Here is a 21,936-nt window from a genome sequence, read left to right as displayed (position 1 = left end):
TTTTTAAATGCAAAAATAAATTTAAACAATGTAAATAAGCTTTAATACTAAGTAACTGACAGTTAGGTTAGCGTAGCAAAAATACTGGAGACGGGGAAAAACTTGTCTGGCTCGGTACAAATGTAACAGAAGTTGCCTACCAGGTCCTATAATGCCCACTAATTAACATTATTATAAGCAACAGTGCATCTAATTTATATCTCATCTGTACAAATGTAACGTGTAACGTGTAAGTGTAAAAAAAGTTGTGGTTAAACATCTGGTTTTGGAGTCGTGTCATCACTGAAATGTCAAACAACTCCTTTGAAGATGTTCTGTATAAAGGTTACATCTGTCCCAGGCAGGCATTTAAATAGCTGTCACGCAAGATCACATCAGAAACCCCTCAAATACTGAATGGTGTCTCTAAACAGACTGCCAACCTGCAATTTCAAATGATATGCTTCATTCTGAAGTGATCCATTTGCTGAGTGACCTCGAGACCCTTGCATACCAAAAAAAACTTGTTTTTTAGAGGATAGAATCATCATTTGTTGTCCCAAACTGGATAAATGGTGTTTTGATTGTAACCTTCACTCAAAACACTATTTGCATTCACCAGATTTTGGGTCCTCTTTCATTTCCTGTCAGCAAACTACCCTGATTCATACAGGGGAATTGCACCATCAATCAAGCTGCTCTGCTGTAGAGGGCTTGTTAACTTTGTTCGGTGAAACTATATTTTCTTCACAGGCTGCTATTTTCTCTCGTACATTGTTTTGCCGCATGCAAATAAACCAGAGAACCAGCCCCCACTTGACTCATCAAACATTTTGAAAAGTATCTGGGCAGCTCTGCAAGGAGGCTTGGCGTCTTTCAATATAATACCAGTGCTTACTCATGTGTGTACTGCACCTTAACAGCCACAGTCATAGGATAATGTGCTCTGAATCATTCATGAACTTGGTGTGCACGTACATACAAATTGTAATAGTCCAGCCCCACCTTAATGTAACATTAGTCTTCATTTAAAGCTCCCTTAACATCTTGTCTCAGGCCTCTCTTTCTTATTAAGGAGCTTCTTTATCAAAGCTGGAGGTACTAATTAGAGAATCAACGAACTTCCCTGCTTGTGGATTTTCTCCTTCATTCAGCCATCATATTTGCATCACAAATAGGCAGTACAGAACAAATGAGAGAGAGAAGCAGGAGGGGGGGGGATGCAAATTAAAAACAGGAAAGAGATGAGCTTGATGTTGGCTTGAGTCTTTTGTTGAAAAAGGCATCAATTCCCAGCCTCGGGAAAAGGAACACATCCAGGCTCTTCAATCCACTTAGCATAATTTTCTAATTTATTTTTTCTGCCTCCTCTCTCATGGCCTCACATCTACTGGTTGTGTTTCTATAGAATATGTTGAATAACATATGTTGATAAAACATATGTTAATATGTTACTTCCTCCGGCCTTAGCCAACATTAAAATAAACAGCGGAAGCCATAAGCTACAACTCCTTAATACTAAGTTGGCATTTTTCTCCCTTCCATGTTTCACATCACTTTTCTCTGCAACTCGTTTCTTTTTTGCCAATTTTCAATTACAGACTCATATCAATCTCCTATTTGCTTAATTCCTCACTATTTCTTTGCAAAGTATTTCTTCTATTGCTTCAGTCTCTCGATCTCCTTCCTTTGTTGTTTTCTCCTCTAACTGACGGTCTTCCCCTCATGCTGCAGATGCATCGGCTACGGTGCTGGGAGGCCCCGCCTCTCCTCTGGATGTCCAGGTATCTGATGTCAACAAGGACTACGTCTTCCTTACCTGGCAGCCACCCAGTGCTGATGGAACCTCACCTGTGGAGGGTTATTATGTGGAAAGGGGAGTTAGCGTGAATGTTCTGAACTTTCTTTACCTCTTTTCTTCACTTCTCTGGCAATCAAGTTTCATTATCGAGGTAGTTGTGAAGCGTTCAAATGTTCATGTGATTTTGAACACATTCAAAAATCCATTCATTACTGGTTTATTGATTTGTAAATTAATTTGATCAGTTAGTTAATAATAATAAACTTAAGAAAAAAATCTGCTTTTCATTACATTAATACACTTACTGATTTTAAATGTATTTAATTTGCATCTGTGCTTTAGTAGAAACAAATATTTAGAGTACTGATGAAAAGTTATTTGACTGCATTTGACTTTCCATTGCCAGGAATATTCAACACAAATAATAGATCTCTCCCAGTGAACTCACATTGATTTAATCTCCTTTAAAAGTCTTATTTTAGGTCGAATTGCATGTCAACAAAAGAGATACATTAAGACTATCCTGCTGAACCTCTTCGTGCTCTGCATGCTCCTGTTGAGTAAATTCGATTAGGGCGGATAAAGATGGCGGTGGTTGTGGCCAGCAGTGGTGTTGTATCCATTTGGCAGTGTTCACATGAGATGGATGGTACACATGGTAATTATCAGAACTCAACACTATGTTAACAGCAGAGTCAAAGACTCCCGCAGGAGAACAGGTGCTGCACTTATCACCAACTCCAATCAATCAGGATACGTGTGTGATTGTCCTGTGTGTGTGTGTGTATTGTGTGTGTGTGTGTGTGTGTGTGTGTGTGTGTGTGTGTGTGAGTGAAAACTTGTTCATTTGTGAAGTTTTATGTGTGTGTCTGTGCTAAATGGAAGTCAAGTATGTATATTTGTGTATGTGTTTTTGTGTTCCTGCATACATTTCTTTGTTCAATGTAGAAGACTTCTGAATGTTTTGGGGGTTTTGGGTGAGGAGAGGACAACGTAAGATACCTAGTTCCCTAGCAACGTACTTATGGTTAGAAAAACTGCACTCTTTCCTGTCTTTGTTTTTTGGCAAGTGGCAACAGTTTGTTATGGATGTTATATAATCTGAGCTTGCGTTCTACTTTAAAAGTCCGTTTTTACTGTGTTTGGAGGCCCATTATTTTTCCATATCGGTGTCTGGTCACAATTGTGGGTCTAGGTGGGATATTTACTGACCTAGATGTGTTGTTGTGCAGCCTAAAATGCTTAAAAACTGTTTCCATAATGTAACACCCTGCATACTGAACATCACATAATGTGTTTTTGTTCTTTGTTTACCTCTTATTCAAATGTATTTCTCTCTCCATCTCTCAGAAATGACCTCCGTCAGGGTGAGTGGGTGCGCTGTAATGTGCATATTCAGAAAATGTGCTACTACCCGATGTTTGGGCTGAAGGAAGGAAGTCTGTACCAGTTCAGAGTTCGTGCTGTAAACCAGGCCGGAGTAGGGCGCCCCTCCAAGGCTACAGAGCCCGTCCTCACTGCAGACCCCCTGGAACACACCAGGACCATGGGTAACACATTACACACTCTGACAGTCAAATAGCCATATAAAACAACTGTAAAATGACAAATCATCACAGGTAGAGAAACACAAATTGGTGACAAATTTAAAGAAAAAGCAACATAACCTGTTTGGTTTAAACAGCTTAATTTGTGGTGTGAAAGCAAATCAGAAACAACCACAAGATTTGGTGGTTGTAGTTATGTGATTTTAGCATAAATAGAAAAGATGAATCCTTATTAAATCAGTATGCTGCTCATGAGCTGTCAAGAACGTAATGCATCATCGTCTAGTAACCACGTCGGCTTTTCAATCAGACAAGCTATTAAAAACTGAGCCGTGCTGAGCTTATATCCCACACCGTGTGCCAGTCCCCTTATAAAAAGTGAGTTAAATAAGTAGCGGTCACACAACTGTCCCCGCTGATAGGTTACATTACAAGATGCTCTTTTTTTGTCTCAATCCTACCTGTTTCTAATGATAGACACGTTTCAGTTATTATTATAAATGCCTGTACTCAGTTCTTTATTCCTGAGCTCATTTGAGAAGATAAACAAATACGCGGTGCAGCTAAAGTGCAGCATGGCCTGCTGTTAATCCTAAAAATTTGATTCCCCACATGGGTTCATGTAGTGCTGATGATGAAGGATGCTATCACAGAAAAATGTCCAATCAGTACCTGTCAGTCCACATGACTTCAGGTTCTCCTTGGTCTGGACCAGGTGGCAACCTCCGTTTCTGAAAGTGAAGATAGTGAGGAAGTAACTTATACTTGCATTTACAACTCTAATGGCCATCAGGGATCAAGTCCTCTAGTTGGAAAAATAAATCAGCATGTATGTGTTCTCTATAAGAAAATTTTACTACTTCTCACTTGGTTTATTACCTCAGTAAACCTTGTACACATGAGTTTATGGTCTCAATAGCTAATTTCAAGTGTTCTTCAATACAACACAAAATCCATTTTGTAAATGATGGACCCATTAAGAGTTAAATAGACAATAAAGCAGGGTGTGGCTATCTCGTAATTTAAAGGTCGCTACCAGAGCCGTATCATAAGTACTATACACAGTCCTTATATAGTCACAAAAGCCAAGATGGCAACAAAAGAAATCCAAGATGGCGAAGGCCGAAATGATGAACGCTAGGCTTCAAAACCGCAGTCCACAAATCAATGGACGACATCACGATGACTACTTCCAATTCTTATATATACAGTCTGGATAAAATGAACTGAACTACATGTAAGGTGATCCTTGGCGTACGTTTACAAAGTCTTGCAAAAGATATCCCATCATTTGGTGTTTTTATGATGGTTGTGTCTAACACGGCGCTCCAATACCTTCCATAAGTAGGGGTGAGATCTGTGACTGTGAGGGTCATAGCACATGATTCACATCATTTTCACACTCATCAAACTATTCAGTGACGCCTCGCACCCCTTATTTATTCCCTGTTTTTCCCTTTTATTTGTCACCCATTTGCATCTGCTTCTACAAAGAGCATCGGCAATGTGTTAACCACTCATTCCTGCTGTCAAAATCGCCTCATCTGCCTCAGTTGCTGTGTTTACACCTGCAAACTATCAGCACCACCAGAGAAAACAGATGTATGCAGACGTGGATCACATTTTATTTTAAGCTGGAAGGTTCCTGCAGATGTTACTGCGACAGCTTATTCGTTGCATCCTGTAACATTTTGTTTCTTAAAATGTTACTTTTAAGGTGTTTAAGGTTGTGTTAAATACTTTAAACAGAAGATGTCGTTTAGATCACTGAGTGTGTGTGAATGTGAGTGTGTGTGAACGAGAGTGTGTGTGTGTGTGTGTGTGTGTGTGTGTGTGTGTGTGTGTGTGTGTGTGTGTGTGTGTGTGTGTGTGTGTGTGTGTGTGTGTGTGTGTGTGTGTGTGTGTTGGAGGGAGGACAGATGGGCTCCGGTCCGATGCTGTGGATCATTAACCACAGATGAAGGACAGACAGAAGGTTGACTTGCCTCCAGCCTGCTGTCCATCCTTCCATGTCGCTCTCTCTCTCTCTCTCTCTCTCTCTCTCTCTCTCTCTCTCTCTCTCTCTCTCTCTCTCTCATCTCTTTGTGTCTGTCTTGGGCTCTCTCACCGGTGGCTGCTCCTCTAACATTAACACTAATAGTGTTATCACGGGTTGCTCATATAACTTCATTACACTGTTATGAGTTCCCTCATGATTCCCTCTGCCCTCAACCTGTCTCCCTCTCTGTCTCCCCCTCCTCCCCTCCCATCTCCCAGTGGTCAAAGTAGACAGAGGGAGGAAGGTCATCATTACCAAAGATGAACTTGAAGGTGAGAATGCCGTGTTTTTATTTCACCGTGTATAATTTTGTCGTAAAAAGATGCCATTTGAAAATGTTTTGCCTGTTATTTGAAATAGCATCTATGTTTTACTGGCACACGGTGTGCCGCCTCCTCGCCTTTAGTCCGCCTCGGGCTCGTGGTTTATAATGCATCTTCATATTATATTAAACAACGAGCTGCAGTAATTGTATGCAATAAGCGTTTCCCCCATTTGTAGAAGTGAAAAGAATGAACAGTCACCGGTGGTGTTCTGGTAAATGCACATAGTGGCCCGAGGTGGTGTGAATGCCTGTGAAGAGGGCTGCTAACCTTGGCAATGGAACTCAAAGACGGAGATAAAGGGAGAGGAGGAGGAAGATGTGTTTCACAAGGCAACCAGAAAATAGATGTAGCAAAGACTTCATTTAAAGGAGCAGAAAGTATGTATGCATGTGTGGAAAAAAAGAAAGAGAGATTATGGTTATGACTGACACTCAATCAAATAAAAAATGTAAATGCCTTTTTAAAATCTATAAAAATACCAGAGGCGTTGACTCGAGTTACTAGATTTAGCCTCGAGATGTGTACAAGTATAACAGATTTTATGAATTTGGACTTTATCAAAAAAGGCTCACAACTCGACTTGGATTGTAACGCCAATAACTCATGACTTCACTTGAACTTGAGCGTTTTGACTTGCAAATACTTGATACATTTCCCCAAGCCCAAAGATTAAAAAGTATCTTATTTAAAAAGTGTGCCACAAGGCAATTGATTTCTTGAATCCTTTAATGTTAACGCTATTTATTCCCAAGAAACAACTAGCTTGACTCCGTCCAAAGTTTAAGATTACACCTGAAGCTAAAACGTTATACCTTAAATCAGTAGACAAACAGGAATGTAAAAATGACAAGTTGTGGTTTTACGGGGAGTTGTTTGCTGGAACTATTTATTCATGCAAAGCTAAGCTAATCATGTTCTAGCTCCAGCTTCATACTTAACATACAGACACAAGAGTGGTAGAAAGAGGATACCCAAAGTTTTAAACTACTCCTTTGAATAAATTATTTTGTAAAATATTAAGTACAACTTAAAGTGGTCAAAAAGAAACATTATGTCAAAACAATGTTCTAATACTGACTGGTTTTACAATTACATCTTGCATGCTTCATAGACTTTATTGTGTTATTTCAGGTTATATTCCAGGTTACATTCCAGGCAACTATCTTGACTTATCATGAACCATTTCCCCCTATTTGACCCTATATATCTCTTTATATATAATTTTTTTACATACAAGTTTAGGATCATTGCCCTGCTATGTGTCCTTAAATTAAAAAAAGGGCTATGAGTCCTACATTGTTCACCCAATGTGGATGTGAACCACCACCTCACCCTCAAAATGAAACACCAGCACTTTTACCTCATAGTCATGATTTCATTTCAAATCCAATGTGATTGAGTGCACAGCTGCTACAAAGAAAAAATATTACAGACTGCACACCCACACACACACACACACATAAACACATATACACACAGGCTTGCTACTTATACCCCTTCTTATATACAGTCTTTGCTTCTACCAGATCAGCTTCTTTCATTTCACTGCACTCTCTTTGCTCTGGAGTTCCTCTCTGATCCACACAGCAGCTCTGTAACTCTTGAGGGGATACAAACAAAGACTTACAGAGAGACAGACGGGCAAGACTTTTGAATAAATCTGAACGCTTCTATCAACCTTGAATCATTTGGAGAGGCATTGAAAGTGTGCTGACTCAAGCCATTTGACTTTATGTTATCCAGTATACTTATATATATTAGAAATGGAGGTGACATTTGGGGCAGTAAGGTAAATATCATCCATTGTGTGCTTGCCTGATTTAAATCCAAACGAGAGAGCATTTCATTACCTGATGCTTTTTGGACTCCACATTCTCACTGACCTTGTTCTAACTTTTTTCTTTGTCCACCTCTTCCTCCTCCTCCTCCTCCTGCTCCTCTTCCTCAACTCTTTGCTCTGCAGGTGATGTCAAAGTTCCTTTCCCTCCCACCAATGTCCACGCCTGCGAGGTGAGCGACACCTACGTGGTGCTGAGCTGGACCGAGCCTGAACCCAGAGGCAGGGAGCCGCTCACCTTCTACGTGGAGCGGGTCAGTCTGTGCGCACACACACACACACACACACACACACACACACACACACACACACACACACACACACACACACACACACACACACACACACACACACACACACACACTGTCTTCCTAAAAGGACAACTTGCAGAAACTGACTTACTGACAGAAAGTCGCTGAAAAAAGGTTTCCTCCAAAGCTCAGATCCTGCTGCTTAATTGGGCCGAATAGATTTTTTTTAATTAAACATTCCCATACAAGTGTCAGGCTCTCTTTGCCAAACTGTGCAGCAATATGTCTGTGAAGGTTCATCTCAGTCATGGAGGTGATGCAATTTCTGGGGAAAGGGATGATGAAAACCACAAGTCTGGAGTGTTGATTGAAGACGTTTTATTGTTCATTAAAAAAGCTTCTTCAGTTTCTTTTCAGGTCTGAAAAAGCCTCAAAGGTTAAACTTTCTAAATCCACTGATGTCATTTTTGACTGCAAGACATCACACAATCACACTAGCTGAATGACTGAGGTGAATCTTTAAACAGTCCCTGCTCACAGCTGCATTACTGCAAAGTTCTAACCAAAAGCAGACTACTTGGTCATCCCTCTTAAGCTTGTTTTGGGTCTCAGCGAGCTCATCTTCATACCATATTTACATAAACAGAGCGTTGCCTTGAAGATGGGAAATTAGTCTAAGAATGTATTATAACTTTGGAAAAATGGGCAGTAGTTATCTAATACATACATGATTTTTAATAAATTTGAATAGAAAATAGGGCAGATTGTTTTGTGTACTGTAGAAAGAGGTCGCTTGTTGTGATAAAACCAACAGATTTTTCCCCGAATCTGTATTTCCTCTCAGCTGTAGGAAGTGTTTTTAGCATCTTTCTGCCCATTGTTTCAGTTTTAAACTTTTCTTTTATTCAGTCTCGCTGCTCTCATCATTATCTTTTCCAGCAGCAGGTAGGTAACAGCAGACAGTTGTTAACTACCTGCCCGATATCAAACCAAAGACAGACACAGTTAGAGACTAGCTGGTGAATATAATGGAGCATTTAGGCTCTAAAAAGCCAGATATTTCCCATTTGACTTACCAGACACATGTCTTAAAATGAATGTTAGTGTTGCTCTGTATATGCTGGATGTCAGCTGGCTATTTGCCCCATAGAAGACCTCTTAAAGGTAGAGTGTTTAGCATTTAGGGGAATCTGTTGGCATATATATGTAATATAATAATATTAAGTCTGTTTCCTTTACTGTATAATTAACTAAAATAAGAATTGTTGTGATGAGCAGGGAAATGGAGCTTTTTTGTCTTCATTTATATAGAAAACAAGTGAGCATACACACACCTACAAAGAAGTATTAAAGCAGTCAGATACAGACATCTCTTACACACAAGAACACGTGTACAAGTAGGAATATATTCAAACTCTAACCACCATTGTAATTAGTAATATGCATCCACTGAGCACAAGGATCAATGTTCTTGCATCATCAGTTCCTCCAGTAGCTTGCTGGGTTTGGACAGTCCGTTGCTGGAGCGTGAGCCAAATTAACAGCAGGCGCCTGACCGCAGCACTAATTAAGGAGACAAAAAGAGAAAACACGCACACTTCCACCACTGTGCCAGTTTAAGTGGGAATTGGTGGACTCATTAAAAGCGAGCAGACCTTGATGTTGTTCTTTTGTGCCCCGCACTTTGCCTTTGGTTTGGTTTTCTTGCTTGCATACGTTCTAACTGGTTATTTAAAACTACCCAGGATCTAAAAGTTTGGTTTCAAATAAGTCGAAAAAGTTAATTCTAGTTTAAATGTATGCAGCACTGTTTTAATCTTTATGATGCAAGTCTATAAAAGAAACAGCTTAAATAATCAGATTTTTCTTAATTCAGTGTTCAAAAGGAAGCCAAAATAAGAAAGGTTTTCTTCCAACATATCAAAGTGTGAGGACTGACCTTCATTACAACTATAAAAGGCTTCAACTCTCCAATATCAACCCTTACACCCAACAGCTTCTATAGCTCCAATAATCAGAAAACTGCCACAGGAAATAGATTTATATTGGACTTTTGTAAGTGGCCGTGGTAATAAAACTGTCAAATCTGTCAAAGGCACCTGAAATTACCAAAAGCTGCTGCTTCACTTCTGCTTATATAATGAGGTGAACATTCAAATATCCCCTTCGCCCTTAAGCAAGCACTTTATAATCCCTGATCTCTTTAATGTGCCCTTTTGTTAGCTTTTCTTCTTCAAACAGGGAGCTAGAGAAGGAAATAATGGTAACTGTGAGGAGGATAATAGAAAAGTAAACGCAGAATATGAAATAGAGAAGGTTAATGTCATAAAGCATCATTACTTGAAGCGATTAATTGACAAAGATGAAGAAAGATGTTAATATGAGCCAGTGGTTGTCCACAATTTACCTGCATGTCCATCTGTCTTTTTGGCTCCATCTTGAGATATGTTTTGGGTTTTTTTGCCTTTCTAAAACTGAAAATGCATTTCTCTGCCAACCACACCAGACTGCTGATCTTTATTTCTTTTTGCCCTTGTGTGCATGTTAAGTGGTTTACTCCAAAATGAAATAATCGCCAGTTAAAGGTTCAATAATTTTGTTGCCTCCAAACAGCTCTCAACATGGTGTCGGCAGAGCCGGCTGAAATAACAGTGGGGTACCAAAGGGTTGGGGCAACGCTACGCTTCCTCTGCAACGTTATTAACTGTTACGGCTTTATGAGAGAAGTGTAGAGCGACGGCAGTGAGCTAATGTTAGTGCCGGGCATGCTCACAGGCACGAACATGCACTGAAAGCATGTGTGGCCTGTCCTGCTGTGTCAACAAAGCAAGGAGAAGCTCAGATAAAAACACACACAAAGAGAGAGCTGTTCTCTGCAAAGTTAGAGATTACTCCTCTAGGAAATAGTTGTTTGTTCCTATATTAATGCTTTAAATCCAGATTATTGCAACCACAGAGTCACTGATTTTACAAAAACCTGAATGAATAATGAGACTTTTTAAAGCGTATTTGGCACTCCTAGCAGGTTGAATCCTCCAGCATGTCTGAAGGAGACTGAATAATGAACATATCCTTGAGATAGATGCAGATAGTGCTTTGAAATGACCTTTGTGTCTTTTATTTGTTTGGATCAGTCCCTGGCAGGGAAGAGCAGCTGGGGGCTGGCCAGTCTGGACATGGAGGTAAACTCTCCCAGGTTCCCAGTGTTTGACCTGGCCAAGGGCAAGCAGTACTGCTTCAGAGTGCGCTCCATCAACAAGTACGGAGTCAGTGACCCATCTGAACCGAGTGAACCGATCTCCTTGGGAAAGCCACAAGGTGAGAAATGTTCATTGTACGGCACTGTATCCATCAATTACTCTGTCTGTTGTGAAGGTGAACTGGATTTTGTTGTAGTAAGCTACTGTAGTTGTGTGAATATAAATCATCAAAACAGATAACATTCACCTGTTTTTATGTGTCAGGATCCTAATTTGCACAGTTATACCTCAGGTTTGATATTAATAATAGGGATTTGTGCAGTGATAATGTATGTTTCATAGCCTGCAACTCAATGGAAGCTGGAAGAAGTCAAATCCCATACTAAAGTGAAAGAAGCAATACTGCAGGGTAAAAATACCTGCCTCAAAACTTTACTTACAGAAATATTATTAGTGAGATTTGCTTGAAGGAAATTGACTCATGATAAAGCACCTTTTAGATCGTTACAATATTACATACTAGATCATAATGATGTATTTCTGAACATATAAGCAGCAATCTAATGTTGTAGCTGTGTTGTTGGTGCTCATTTTAACTACTATATATACTGATGGCAAGTTTTCTCTTTAACAATACATCATATTCTGTTTGATGATCATATTTTTTAGATGTTAAATATGAATTTGAAAAGTAGCTGCTAACTAGTTGTCAAATCGGGTGTAAAATGTTATCTGTAAAATGTTATGGATAGAAGTATAAAGTATCATAAAATGGAAATACTTAATTACAAGTACCTTAAAGTTGTACTTTAGTGCAGAACTTTAGTAAATAACTTTCCACACAGGTTACATTTCCGTGCATCTCTGGATGAGAAGTTCTCTATGAATTTTCCCAAATCAAAGGAAGTGTTGATTGAATTCTCTTTTATTGAATTTCCATTTGATGATTTGAGTTTCTGATACCCATCAGCGGTGCCGGCTCCACCTCACTCCGTCATGGCCATGAGAGACACGGACACCTCGGTGCTGCTCCAGTGGAAGGAGCCCGAAGAAAAAGACGACATCCTGGGTTACTACCTGTACTACAGTGAGAGTGGAAAACAAGACTGGAAGACTGTCAACAACAAGCCCGTTACCAAAACCAGGTAGTAGGGACAGAGAAGTTAAAACATTGTCTCAGAATGTTTTGTTGAATAGAAGAATAAAGAAAAGTTACAGCTTAAAAAAAACTGTATCAATACAGCCAGGGAATTGAATTAATATATGGTGTTTGATTCACCCTGCCTGAACTTTGTCTCATCTCCTCAGATTTACAGTTCATGGTCTCAAGAACCGAAAGGAATATGTCTTCAGGGTGAAGGCGGTGAGCCGAGCGGGAAACAGCATCTATTCAAATGAGTCCTCCCCCATCCTCGTCAAATCAGCCATTTGTAAGTGCACCCCCGACGTCTTAAATTAGTGGACATGAAATTTCTTTCAGGACACAACTCAAGGAAAATCTAAGACTTTTTTATAATGCTTTTACTAATCAAGCAACTCTTGCAGAGGTTTATTTGACAGCAGGTAAATGTAGCATTTAAATGTTTTTGTTAAATGTTTTGTGCAGATTTGTTATCCTTAGAGCTACCCAACACCAACACAGAAGGTAGATACAGGTTTTATTTCACATTTGAGACATTTTCTGTGTAATTTCAGGTCAGATTTTAGACCAAAACAGATCTTTTCTTGGCATGTGGGATCAAATAATTTTACCTTTCCGCACTGAATGCCTACTGTTGAACTATTGATTTTAACTCGATCTTAAAGTATATTCACAGGAGCTTTCCAAACTGACTTATTCATGCTTTGTTTTCTTTCATTGCCTCAGGAGCCTTGCATGCATGTGTTGTCTCCGAAGCTAAAAAATGTGTTCGTGTTATAGAATACTTTTTGCATTCACCTTTTATTATAGCTTTTCAGTTAAGACATGTATTTTTGTTTATCCTTCATTCAAGTTATACAGCTTACAATGTTCAATGCTACTTGTACCAGAGCCAACTGAGATTGTGCTCCTTCAACATGTCATGCTTGCTCTTATTGTGGTTGGTTTGTACTGTAGCTTTGTGGAGACGTACCTGTTGAAGAGCTGTACTGACCCTTCATACTTCCTGTGTTGCAGTCTCAGATAATGGGCTCTCTGCAGCTTGCATTAAAGTGCAACGATGACTCATTTTGCTTGCCACTCACTCACCAGAATATCTTCACATCTGCTCTGCCACTCAGCCATTACCTGAGGATAAATGGCTGCAGTCCAATTCTTTGGGAGGAATACACTTTTATCAAATAGAGTATGAGATGAATATTTCGTTCCTTCTCATACAGAAATGCTCAATATCTGCCTTTAGTTATGGATTTGCAACTCTAGGCTGGAGTTGTATTCGGCCAGGGAGTTATTGGCATTTCTCGGTCCATTTAGCAAGAATAGGTGTCTTATGAGATTCCCTCTTCTGTCACTTATAATGCTTTTTTCCCCGATTTTATCCACTCTGCTTGATCCAGCCGTTCCCTCCGCTCCCTCTGCCATCGCTCTGCTGCTGTGCACCGGCTCAGAGATGGTGTTGGGCTGGAGGGCCCCGCCTGTAACGGGGGAGACCCTGTGCGTGGATACTACCTGGACCAGAGGGAAGAGGGCATGAAAACGTGGAGAGAGGTCAACGTGAAGCCGAGCAAAGAGAGGCAGTTTAAGGTCAGTGATGCTCCAGCATTATGGTGCAGTGTGATGATCGCAGCAAATCAGTCAGTCAGTCCAGTTGCTCCAGACTGAATCTCAACAACTGTTGGATGGATTGACATGAAATTTTAATGATCCTCTCACTTTTCCTGTAGCGCCAGCAACAGGTTGACATTTTTTGGCTTTTTTGAAATATCTTGGCAACTATTTGATGGTTCGTCCTCGTTATACAACCTTGAGATGGAACATTGTACACATAAGGCCTGCATAAGGCCATATTACACAGACTGCCTTCTTATCTATGTTCTTTACTGATGCCAAAAAACATTAGTATCTACAAGAGCTACGGAGACATTTTGTTGTTGTCTGCTATTTGTCTTTTTTATATAGTGCAACTGTTACGCTTCCATCTTTACAAGATCCCCTTGTCAAGTGATTCAAAATCTCAATGGGAGTATCTTGGCTAAATGAAATAAAGATTAATTTAAGTAGAATAATAAATAAAAAGGATTGGCACAATATATATAATTTGGTTTATGACCAAATACCTGCAAAGCTAATGTCATTTCCATCATCCTCAGCTGTACTTTTCTTGCAACATTAAGCATGCAAACACGCTAAACTAAAGAGTTTGCTATTGTGAACATGATAAGAATTATTCCTGCTAAACATCAGCGTGTTAGTAATGTCATTGTAAGCCTGTTAGCATGCCAACTTTAGCATTTAGGTCACAGCGTGTAAAGAACAGTCTCACAGAGACTCTTGTTTCTAAGTGTGGACTTTTTTCCTTTCACATCATATGCATGAAGCAATCTAGAAAGATGTTTTACATAATGCACATGTGGACTTGTGATATCCATAATGCACAACAATGTCTATCCTGTTCACTGACAGTATGAGGACAAATAATTCATATTTTAACGTTTGATGAAGGAGAAGAAGAAGGAACAATCATTAAAACTCCCCCCAAGAAAGAACAACAAAGATATTTACTGTCACTGCTACCAATAAGGGCTTACTTTTAATATAATTATACAAACACAAGTTACCTCTCCATTAAGCAGTGGCCTCAAAGTAATGGAAGTATTGGCTAAAGCTCCCTCATCCACATTTGCTGTGTCACTAGGCAACAAGCAGTGTCCATGGAGACCTGGAGCAAAGTTAAATCTTTAACCTGTCTGAGGGAGATTACAGGTGCTCTGTAATTAGACATTGTGCAAATGTGTTGTATGTGAGTGGTTATTTTTTGCTTCTGGGAAAAACAAAGACAAAGCCAATTAGAAAGAAAATGACTGTATAGGAAGATTAGCCGTACACGTTGTGAAGTGCAGAGTGTTGAGGATTGGAGAACCTTTTTCACAGAAGGAGCTCTCTGGTGAGAACATGCAGCTCCACCTTTCGGGGTAAACAGGAAATTTCAACACCCTCACGACGAGCAGTCTCCACATCCCACTTGCTAGCTGTTTTATGTTGTTATTTAAAACAGGATGCTGACCTTTTCGATGCAATTTAGATAATCATTTGAATGTTGATTATTTTTCAGGTTGAAGGTGTGCAATTTTAATTTTGAAATAACTTTCCCATGAAAGCTCACACAACTAGATGTCAGGACGTCAGTGATTCTGCTTCATTAGTACCAAAAATGAATTTATTTTTTTCTCTCCTTGGATTTAAATTCCACCACAAACCCTCCAGTAGTACACAGATTATTCCCTTAAGTCAAATACCAACACAACAGTGTATAAATACTTTATTGCAAGTAAAAGTCCTTCATTTAAAAACCTACTTGGGGAAAGCACAGAAGTATTATCAGCAGAATTTACTTTAAAGGGACAGTTCACCCAAAATCTAAAATGCATGTTTTTTCTCTTACCCATAGTGCTATTTATCAATCTAGTTTGTTTTGGTGTGAGTTGCCTAGTTTTGGTGGTATCATCCGTAGAGATGTTGGCCTTCTCTCCAATGTAATGGGACTAAATGGCACTCGGCTTTTGGAGCTTAGAGCAACAACAACAACAAAGGACTTCCAGAAATCATGACCTTGATGTAAGCACTTTAGATCGCTAATAACTCATCTGAATACATCTGAAACATGACATGGGCCCAACTACAAGCCCAAAATGTTTGGAACCACTGTTTTATTTTCTACGCGTATTAATGCTTTTTAATGTTAAATATTTTGATTTTTGAATGTAAAACCTGCATGTTGCTAGTAGCTATGTAGCTGTCAGATTAGCATAGTGGAATAAAATTGTACAATATTTCCCTCTGGCCTCAAATGCAAGTAAAGTTAGCAGATGAGAACAGTACTTGGGTAAATGTACTTAGTTTCTTTCAATCACTCCTAAAAGTAAATGTGTATTGTGAGTAAGTTTGTCATGATGAAGCACAGTTCGTGGTTTCAGACTCCCAACAGCCAAACCTGCTGATGTTTCCCCAAGAAGAACACCGTGAACACCAAACAAAGTCAGATTTCACACAGGAAGATGAAGAGAAAAAAACACTGGAAGATGAAAAAAATATGTCATATTAATCAAGTGGAGCCTGTTCGCCATCTGGTGGATGAAAGCTCTCCTCTCCTCCACTTATTTTGGCAGACATCCTCTGCATTCCTCAGGGTGTACTGTATATCGATCTGATAAGAAGGGTGTCGTTCTATCTAAATGTGCTTGGAGAAGGATCTATAGATAATGAAGGGAGTGGTATAGGTGGTGGGGGACGATTGTTTTTTTCGATAGCGATTGCCATTACTGTGATATAACCCCCCCGGTTGTGTCAATTAGTTGCCGGGAGCAGCAGCAAGTTCACAACCATTCACCGAGGCGATAAGCGCCTTAAAGTCTAAGTGGCTGTGAATAGGAAGATCAATGGACGGATCAATACGGCTGAATCCCTTCTCCTCCCAAAGCCAAAGTGTCCCGGGGGCTCAGCAAAAAAATGCAGTGGCAGCAGCAGCAGAGCTAATACCTTGTTAAACGCCTGCTTGAGTCTGGAGGGGTGGCACTGTACAACCAGGGAACTTTGGTCCTGTGTTATGAGCAAACTGATCCGTGTTTTCTTTAAAAAAACAGTGTGGGACATTTTTATTTCATATGTAGGAATGAAGTTTTTCTACTGCACAAACATTTTTTAACAATGCAACAAAAACAATGTGACCAGTTTAAGTTAGATGTCTATTATCTACAACAAAATCCATAAATCTCTGATAAAACATGTTCCTTATTATACCGGAGAAAACAGAATAATTACAAAATATAGTTCATTTCATCTTTAAGTTTAACATACTTAAAAACATCATAATTAAATTGCCATTTCATGTGTGATCATAAGTCCACCAGGACATTTCAGGTTTTTGTCAAATCATTTAATGGAAAATTGACATTCTTCAATCTCAGAAACTGTTTTCCTTCTGAATACTTTTGAATCTGACAACTTCAAGAGTGAGAGGAAAATAAACAGTTCTCAACTAAAGATATTTTGCATAAAAGAGATGAGATATTTAACATATGTGGTTTAGACAACATATTTTCAAACCTGTTGTCTTATTTCAATGTGATTAAAAGTAAGGTTGACTGATGGATACTACCATCATTCAGAGTTAATCCGTTTTTCGATGCCCGATGTGAATCCGTAGGTTTGCAACCTGACAAGCGGACACTTCTACCAATTCCGTGTGTTTGCTGCCAACATGGCCGGCGTCGGGAAGCCGTCTGAGGCCAGTGAAGCTTTCCTGTGTGAGGAGTGGACCATGCCACAGCCAGGTGAGAAGAAAATGTCACCTAAGAAATTACTGAGAAGATATCTGTGCACACCTGAATGTGTGACAGATGCATTGGAGGGCATACAAGTGAAAAATCTTCCTGCACAATATCTCCTCCTAACATGTTTTAAGACACATAAAATACTCTTCCTTGAATCATTTTTGTATCTTTTAAGGTTATTCCACAGAAAAAAAAAACTTAAATTCCCACGCTACAAAGAACATTTATTCCTACCTTATTAAGAAATCTAAAATCTCTAAAAATGCAAATATTTTTCCTTTAAAAACCTGAACTACTCACCTCAAGATGTTCTTCTCTGACAGCTACATTCTCAGTGTAGGTGCACTGAAGGTTCTGTGGGTTGCATGTTTGAACAGGATTAGCTTCCAAACTTGCTCCTACATGCACATGTTGAACAGAGATTATAAACGAGCACAGACAAAGTTTCCTCCTAGATGGATATGAGATGCACCATCCTGACCTGCAGTATCTTCTAAAGGCTGTAATTCCACAGAACTAAAGGTTTATTGACCTCGGCTTGGAAAAGGGAGATTAGATAGATACAAAGACCATCCATCAACTGGAGGACCCATTACCACTCTCTAACGTTTTCTTTTTATTTAATTACGCCATTAAAAGAGCTAACAGTCTTCTCAACACAAAATAAACAAAAAAAAAACTGTCTATTTGCATATTATGCTATTAAAGTGCAAAATGCAATAATTATAAAAAGCTGAAGTGATAACAACGAGTTAAAGGTGGATATTGAAATTGATTATGTGTTGCTATTTATGGCATGACCTTTAATATTGCATCTGTCTGCTCTGCTTCAGTGCCTTTGAGCAAGACGCTGACTGATTACCATCAGTTGCTCTGAAAAGTGGCGACCAAAAATAGATATTTAAATATTTCTTTATGTAGTTACTTTTTATTAATGGTATATATTTAGTTCTTTTTTTGTCACAGATACACTTAAATAGATCTGGTGCTTAAGAGTTGATAATGATTTTTTTCCATTCCAAAATTTGTAAACATTAAAAATAGAAAATTCTCTGTTAATCTCTGCTGTATCTTTGATGTAGTAACAATACTCAAAATGGTTTCCTTGATATAAAATATTTATTTGCACTTTTGCAACAAGGAACCCTGTCGTTCACTGCCTTATCTTTGATAGATGTTTTATTCATGGGTCTTTATAGGAGAATATTAAGTGTAATAAAAATATAGATCACATGAAAAAACATCCACCAGGAAAAAAGCCCATAAAAGATGGAAATCTGAGTGAGACTCAGATGTAAAAAAAACATTTCTATCAACTCCTCTCCTCTCTCATTTGGACTGTCTTGGCTGGACAGTAAGAAAACAATGTTACGAGAGATTTGAATCAGAGACAATAAAAGTGGGATTGGTGGTTAAGCAGTTATGGCCCCGCTCCTATCAGCTTCTTGTAACATTAATATTGAAAATGGAGAGAGGCTTTCTCACACATGCCACTTTTCAAAGCGCAGCTCATTAATCTCAGCAAATGGGCTTTCCTCAGTGCCATTAATAATTTAAAAGTGACCGAAAATCATTAAGCAAATTAACTACCAAGTGCCGGTGTGGAGTCAGTGGGGGTAGATTAAGGAAAGTCACTGTACTCATTTTGACTTTACTGTTGTTTCTGATTTGTTTGGCTATGACTTTCCAAGGAATCCACTTTGGTTGCACTTTATATGGTCACCAAGAGAATATATATCCTCAATTTTTATTTCAGTGATATTACAGTTTTTTTGGGCACACAAATAACTTTTCCTTTTGCACTTGAAGTTTCCTTGCACCAAAGCATGGACCCTGATATACAGCCTGCCTCCTCTCCCTCAGGTTGTCCCTATGACGCGGAGGTCAGGGAGGTGAGAAACGACTCCCTGGTGCTGCTGTGGGCGGCGCCGTTGTACGAGGGACGGAGCCCCGTCACTGGCTATTTCCTAGAAATCAGCCAGGGTGACCAATCAGACGACTGGACTGCTTTGAATGAAAAGCCGATCTCTGACACACATTACAAGGTGAGTGAAGTGTTAACAAGCTTCAGTACAAGATAACAGAAATGTATATTTAGGATTTATCCATTATCTGATCGGGCAAACTATTGAATAAAGTATATATATAAAGTTATTATTACTCTACTTTCCACCCCCATATTTCTTTTCTCCTGTGTTTCTGTGGGTCCAAATGTTTAAATAGTCTTTACACAATCTGACACTGTAAATATTTGATGTGTTTCTTATGACATCCAGGTGTCTGGTCTTCAGGCGGGTCAGACCTACCGTCTCCGTGTGTCGGCTGTCAATGAGGCCGGAGTGGGCTCTGCCTCTCTGCCCACTGAGCCAGTCACAGCACAGACCCGACCAGGTCAGCCAGCACGGCTCCACAAAATACAAACATTGCAATAAAAAAAAAATCCTCTTTCTAGACCTAAGATATTGTATATGATCATAGGAAAAAGCCTCCACACAGTCCAGTCTGTGTAACAGTTATTTATTGAGTCAAGCATTCAGGGACCTTCATGGATATACAAATAAAACATGGCAAATGCCTTTCAAAGGATCAGTTAACGCTTATTTGGTTTCTCACTGAGAGCTAAATGAGAAGATCGATACCACTCTCACACTGTCTATTAAGTATGAAGCTTGAGCCAGTTACCTGGAAGACTGGAAACAGGGGGAACCAGCTAGCTATGGCAACTTCATATTCAACAGACAAACATTAGAGAGATATTTGTTTGTTTGTTACTGTCTTTATCATGTAAAGTGCTTTTGAGTACCTTTTAAAGCGCTATACAAATAAAATGCATTATTATTATTATTATCATTATATCAATCTTTTCATTTTGCTCTCTGCAAGAAAGCAAATTTCCCAAAAGTTTGAAATATTCCTTTAAATGCATCTTTTCATGCCTAAACAGACACATGGGTTCTCTTTAAAGGAAGGGACATATATTGCAAAAAGACAGTGACATCATCAGGGTTTTAAACAAAATGTTTTAACTATATTATTTATTATGTGGCTTTCAAGCATTTGAAGGGAAATAAATGAAGTGGAGAAAAAGGCTATAAATCTAATAGAAATAAAAAAAATTGCACATATTCAGGATAAAAATAAGTGAAAGTATAGAGTACAATGAAATAGGCAGTATGTGCACCATGTGTAGGGGATAAATCGAATTAATTCTCGTAGCATTTTTTCACGCTCTGTGTTCTCTTTCTACATTATAATGCTATGAATCTGCTGATAGTATCTGCAGCACGTTGCAGACGCACTAAACAACTCTTTCACCTTCAGGTACCAAAAACATTGAGATCGGAGTCGACAACGATGGCTTCATATTTCTGGGCTACAATGTTGATGAGATGGACGAGGACAGCCAGGTTCTGTGGAATAAGAACTACACAGAGCCCATCGATGCCACTAGGGCTCAGGCAGAAACCAAGAAGGACGGGTGAGGCTTGTTCATGTGCAAAGGTCCAAGAAGTCTGAGGCAGTCTGCTGGAAAAAGACTTCAGATATTCAGACATTATTCAATTTGTAAGGAATGCTGTTAACCCTGCAACTTTGGATGGATAGTATAATATAATAATAACAGGATTTAAATACAGAGAGAGAGATTACACATTAACATTAAGTGTGGTCCAGACCAATGCATCAATAATAACATTAATAAATAAATAAATAATAATGTATATAATAATAACAGGTTTCAATACAGAGAGTGAGATTACACACTAGCATTAGGTGTGGTCCAGGCCAGCTAATTAATAATTATGATAATAAACAAATAAAAATGAATTTAATAATAACAGGATTTAAACACAGAGCGAGAGATTACACATTAATGTTAAGTATGGTCCAGGCCAATTAATTAATGATAATAATAATAATAAATAATAATTAATATAATACAAACTGGATTCACATTAACATTAGGGTAATCAGGCCAATTAATAATAATAATAATAATAATAAATAATAAAAATGTCATAAATAATAACAGGATTTAAATATAGAGAGAGATTAAACATTAACATTACGTTCATTTAATAATAATAATAATAATAATAATAATAATAATAATAATAAATTAATAATATTAAATGTAATAATACCAGGAATTACATACAGAGAGGGAGAACACATTAACATTAAGTGTGGTCCAGGCCAATTAAATTTGCTGTGTAGAGCGAATTGTTTTAAAGCTTTTCTCAGTGGGATTCCCACTAAAGGCCAGTCTCTTTTAATTATCTTTTCTCTTAGCTTCAGGGAAGTCTGTGTGCTCACTGTTCCACTCACTGATATCATGTAAAACAAAAAAAAGAAAAGACATTTGGATTACACTATTGGGACAAAAAGCACTGTGAAGTCTGATGGCTGACGGCACAAAACAGCACCTCCATCACCCGACGCTGCAGGGCGGACAGATAAAACAAGAAGGTGCATGTCTGACTGCCTT

General features: G+C 38.8%; 1 protein-coding gene across 1 annotated transcript in view; it reads left to right on the top strand.

Annotated features, from left to right (window-relative positions):
- The window catches only part of myom3 (myomesin 3), a 50,936-nt gene that overhangs the window by 20,033 nt on the left and 8,967 nt on the right, over positions 1 to 21,936 (top strand). Inside the window, 13 exon segments of the mRNA XM_054621237.1 lie at positions 1,714 to 1,871; positions 3,147 to 3,330; positions 5,584 to 5,637; positions 7,655 to 7,782; positions 10,914 to 11,097; positions 11,950 to 12,124; positions 12,288 to 12,409; positions 13,518 to 13,583; positions 13,586 to 13,704; positions 17,324 to 17,450; positions 19,314 to 19,495; positions 19,727 to 19,841; positions 20,772 to 20,928. Of these exon segments, the coding sequence (XP_054477212.1) occupies positions 1,714 to 1,871; positions 3,147 to 3,330; positions 5,584 to 5,637; positions 7,655 to 7,782; positions 10,914 to 11,097; positions 11,950 to 12,124; positions 12,288 to 12,409; positions 13,518 to 13,583; positions 13,586 to 13,704; positions 17,324 to 17,450; positions 19,314 to 19,495; positions 19,727 to 19,841; positions 20,772 to 20,928 (1,771 nt within the window).

The sequence above is a fragment of the Anoplopoma fimbria genome, chromosome 20 (genome assembly GCF_027596085.1).
Source record: "Anoplopoma fimbria isolate UVic2021 breed Golden Eagle Sablefish chromosome 20, Afim_UVic_2022, whole genome shotgun sequence".
Taxonomy (NCBI): Eukaryota; Metazoa; Chordata; class Actinopteri; order Perciformes; family Anoplopomatidae; genus Anoplopoma; species Anoplopoma fimbria.
This window is presented reverse-complemented; position numbering and strand designations above follow the sequence as displayed.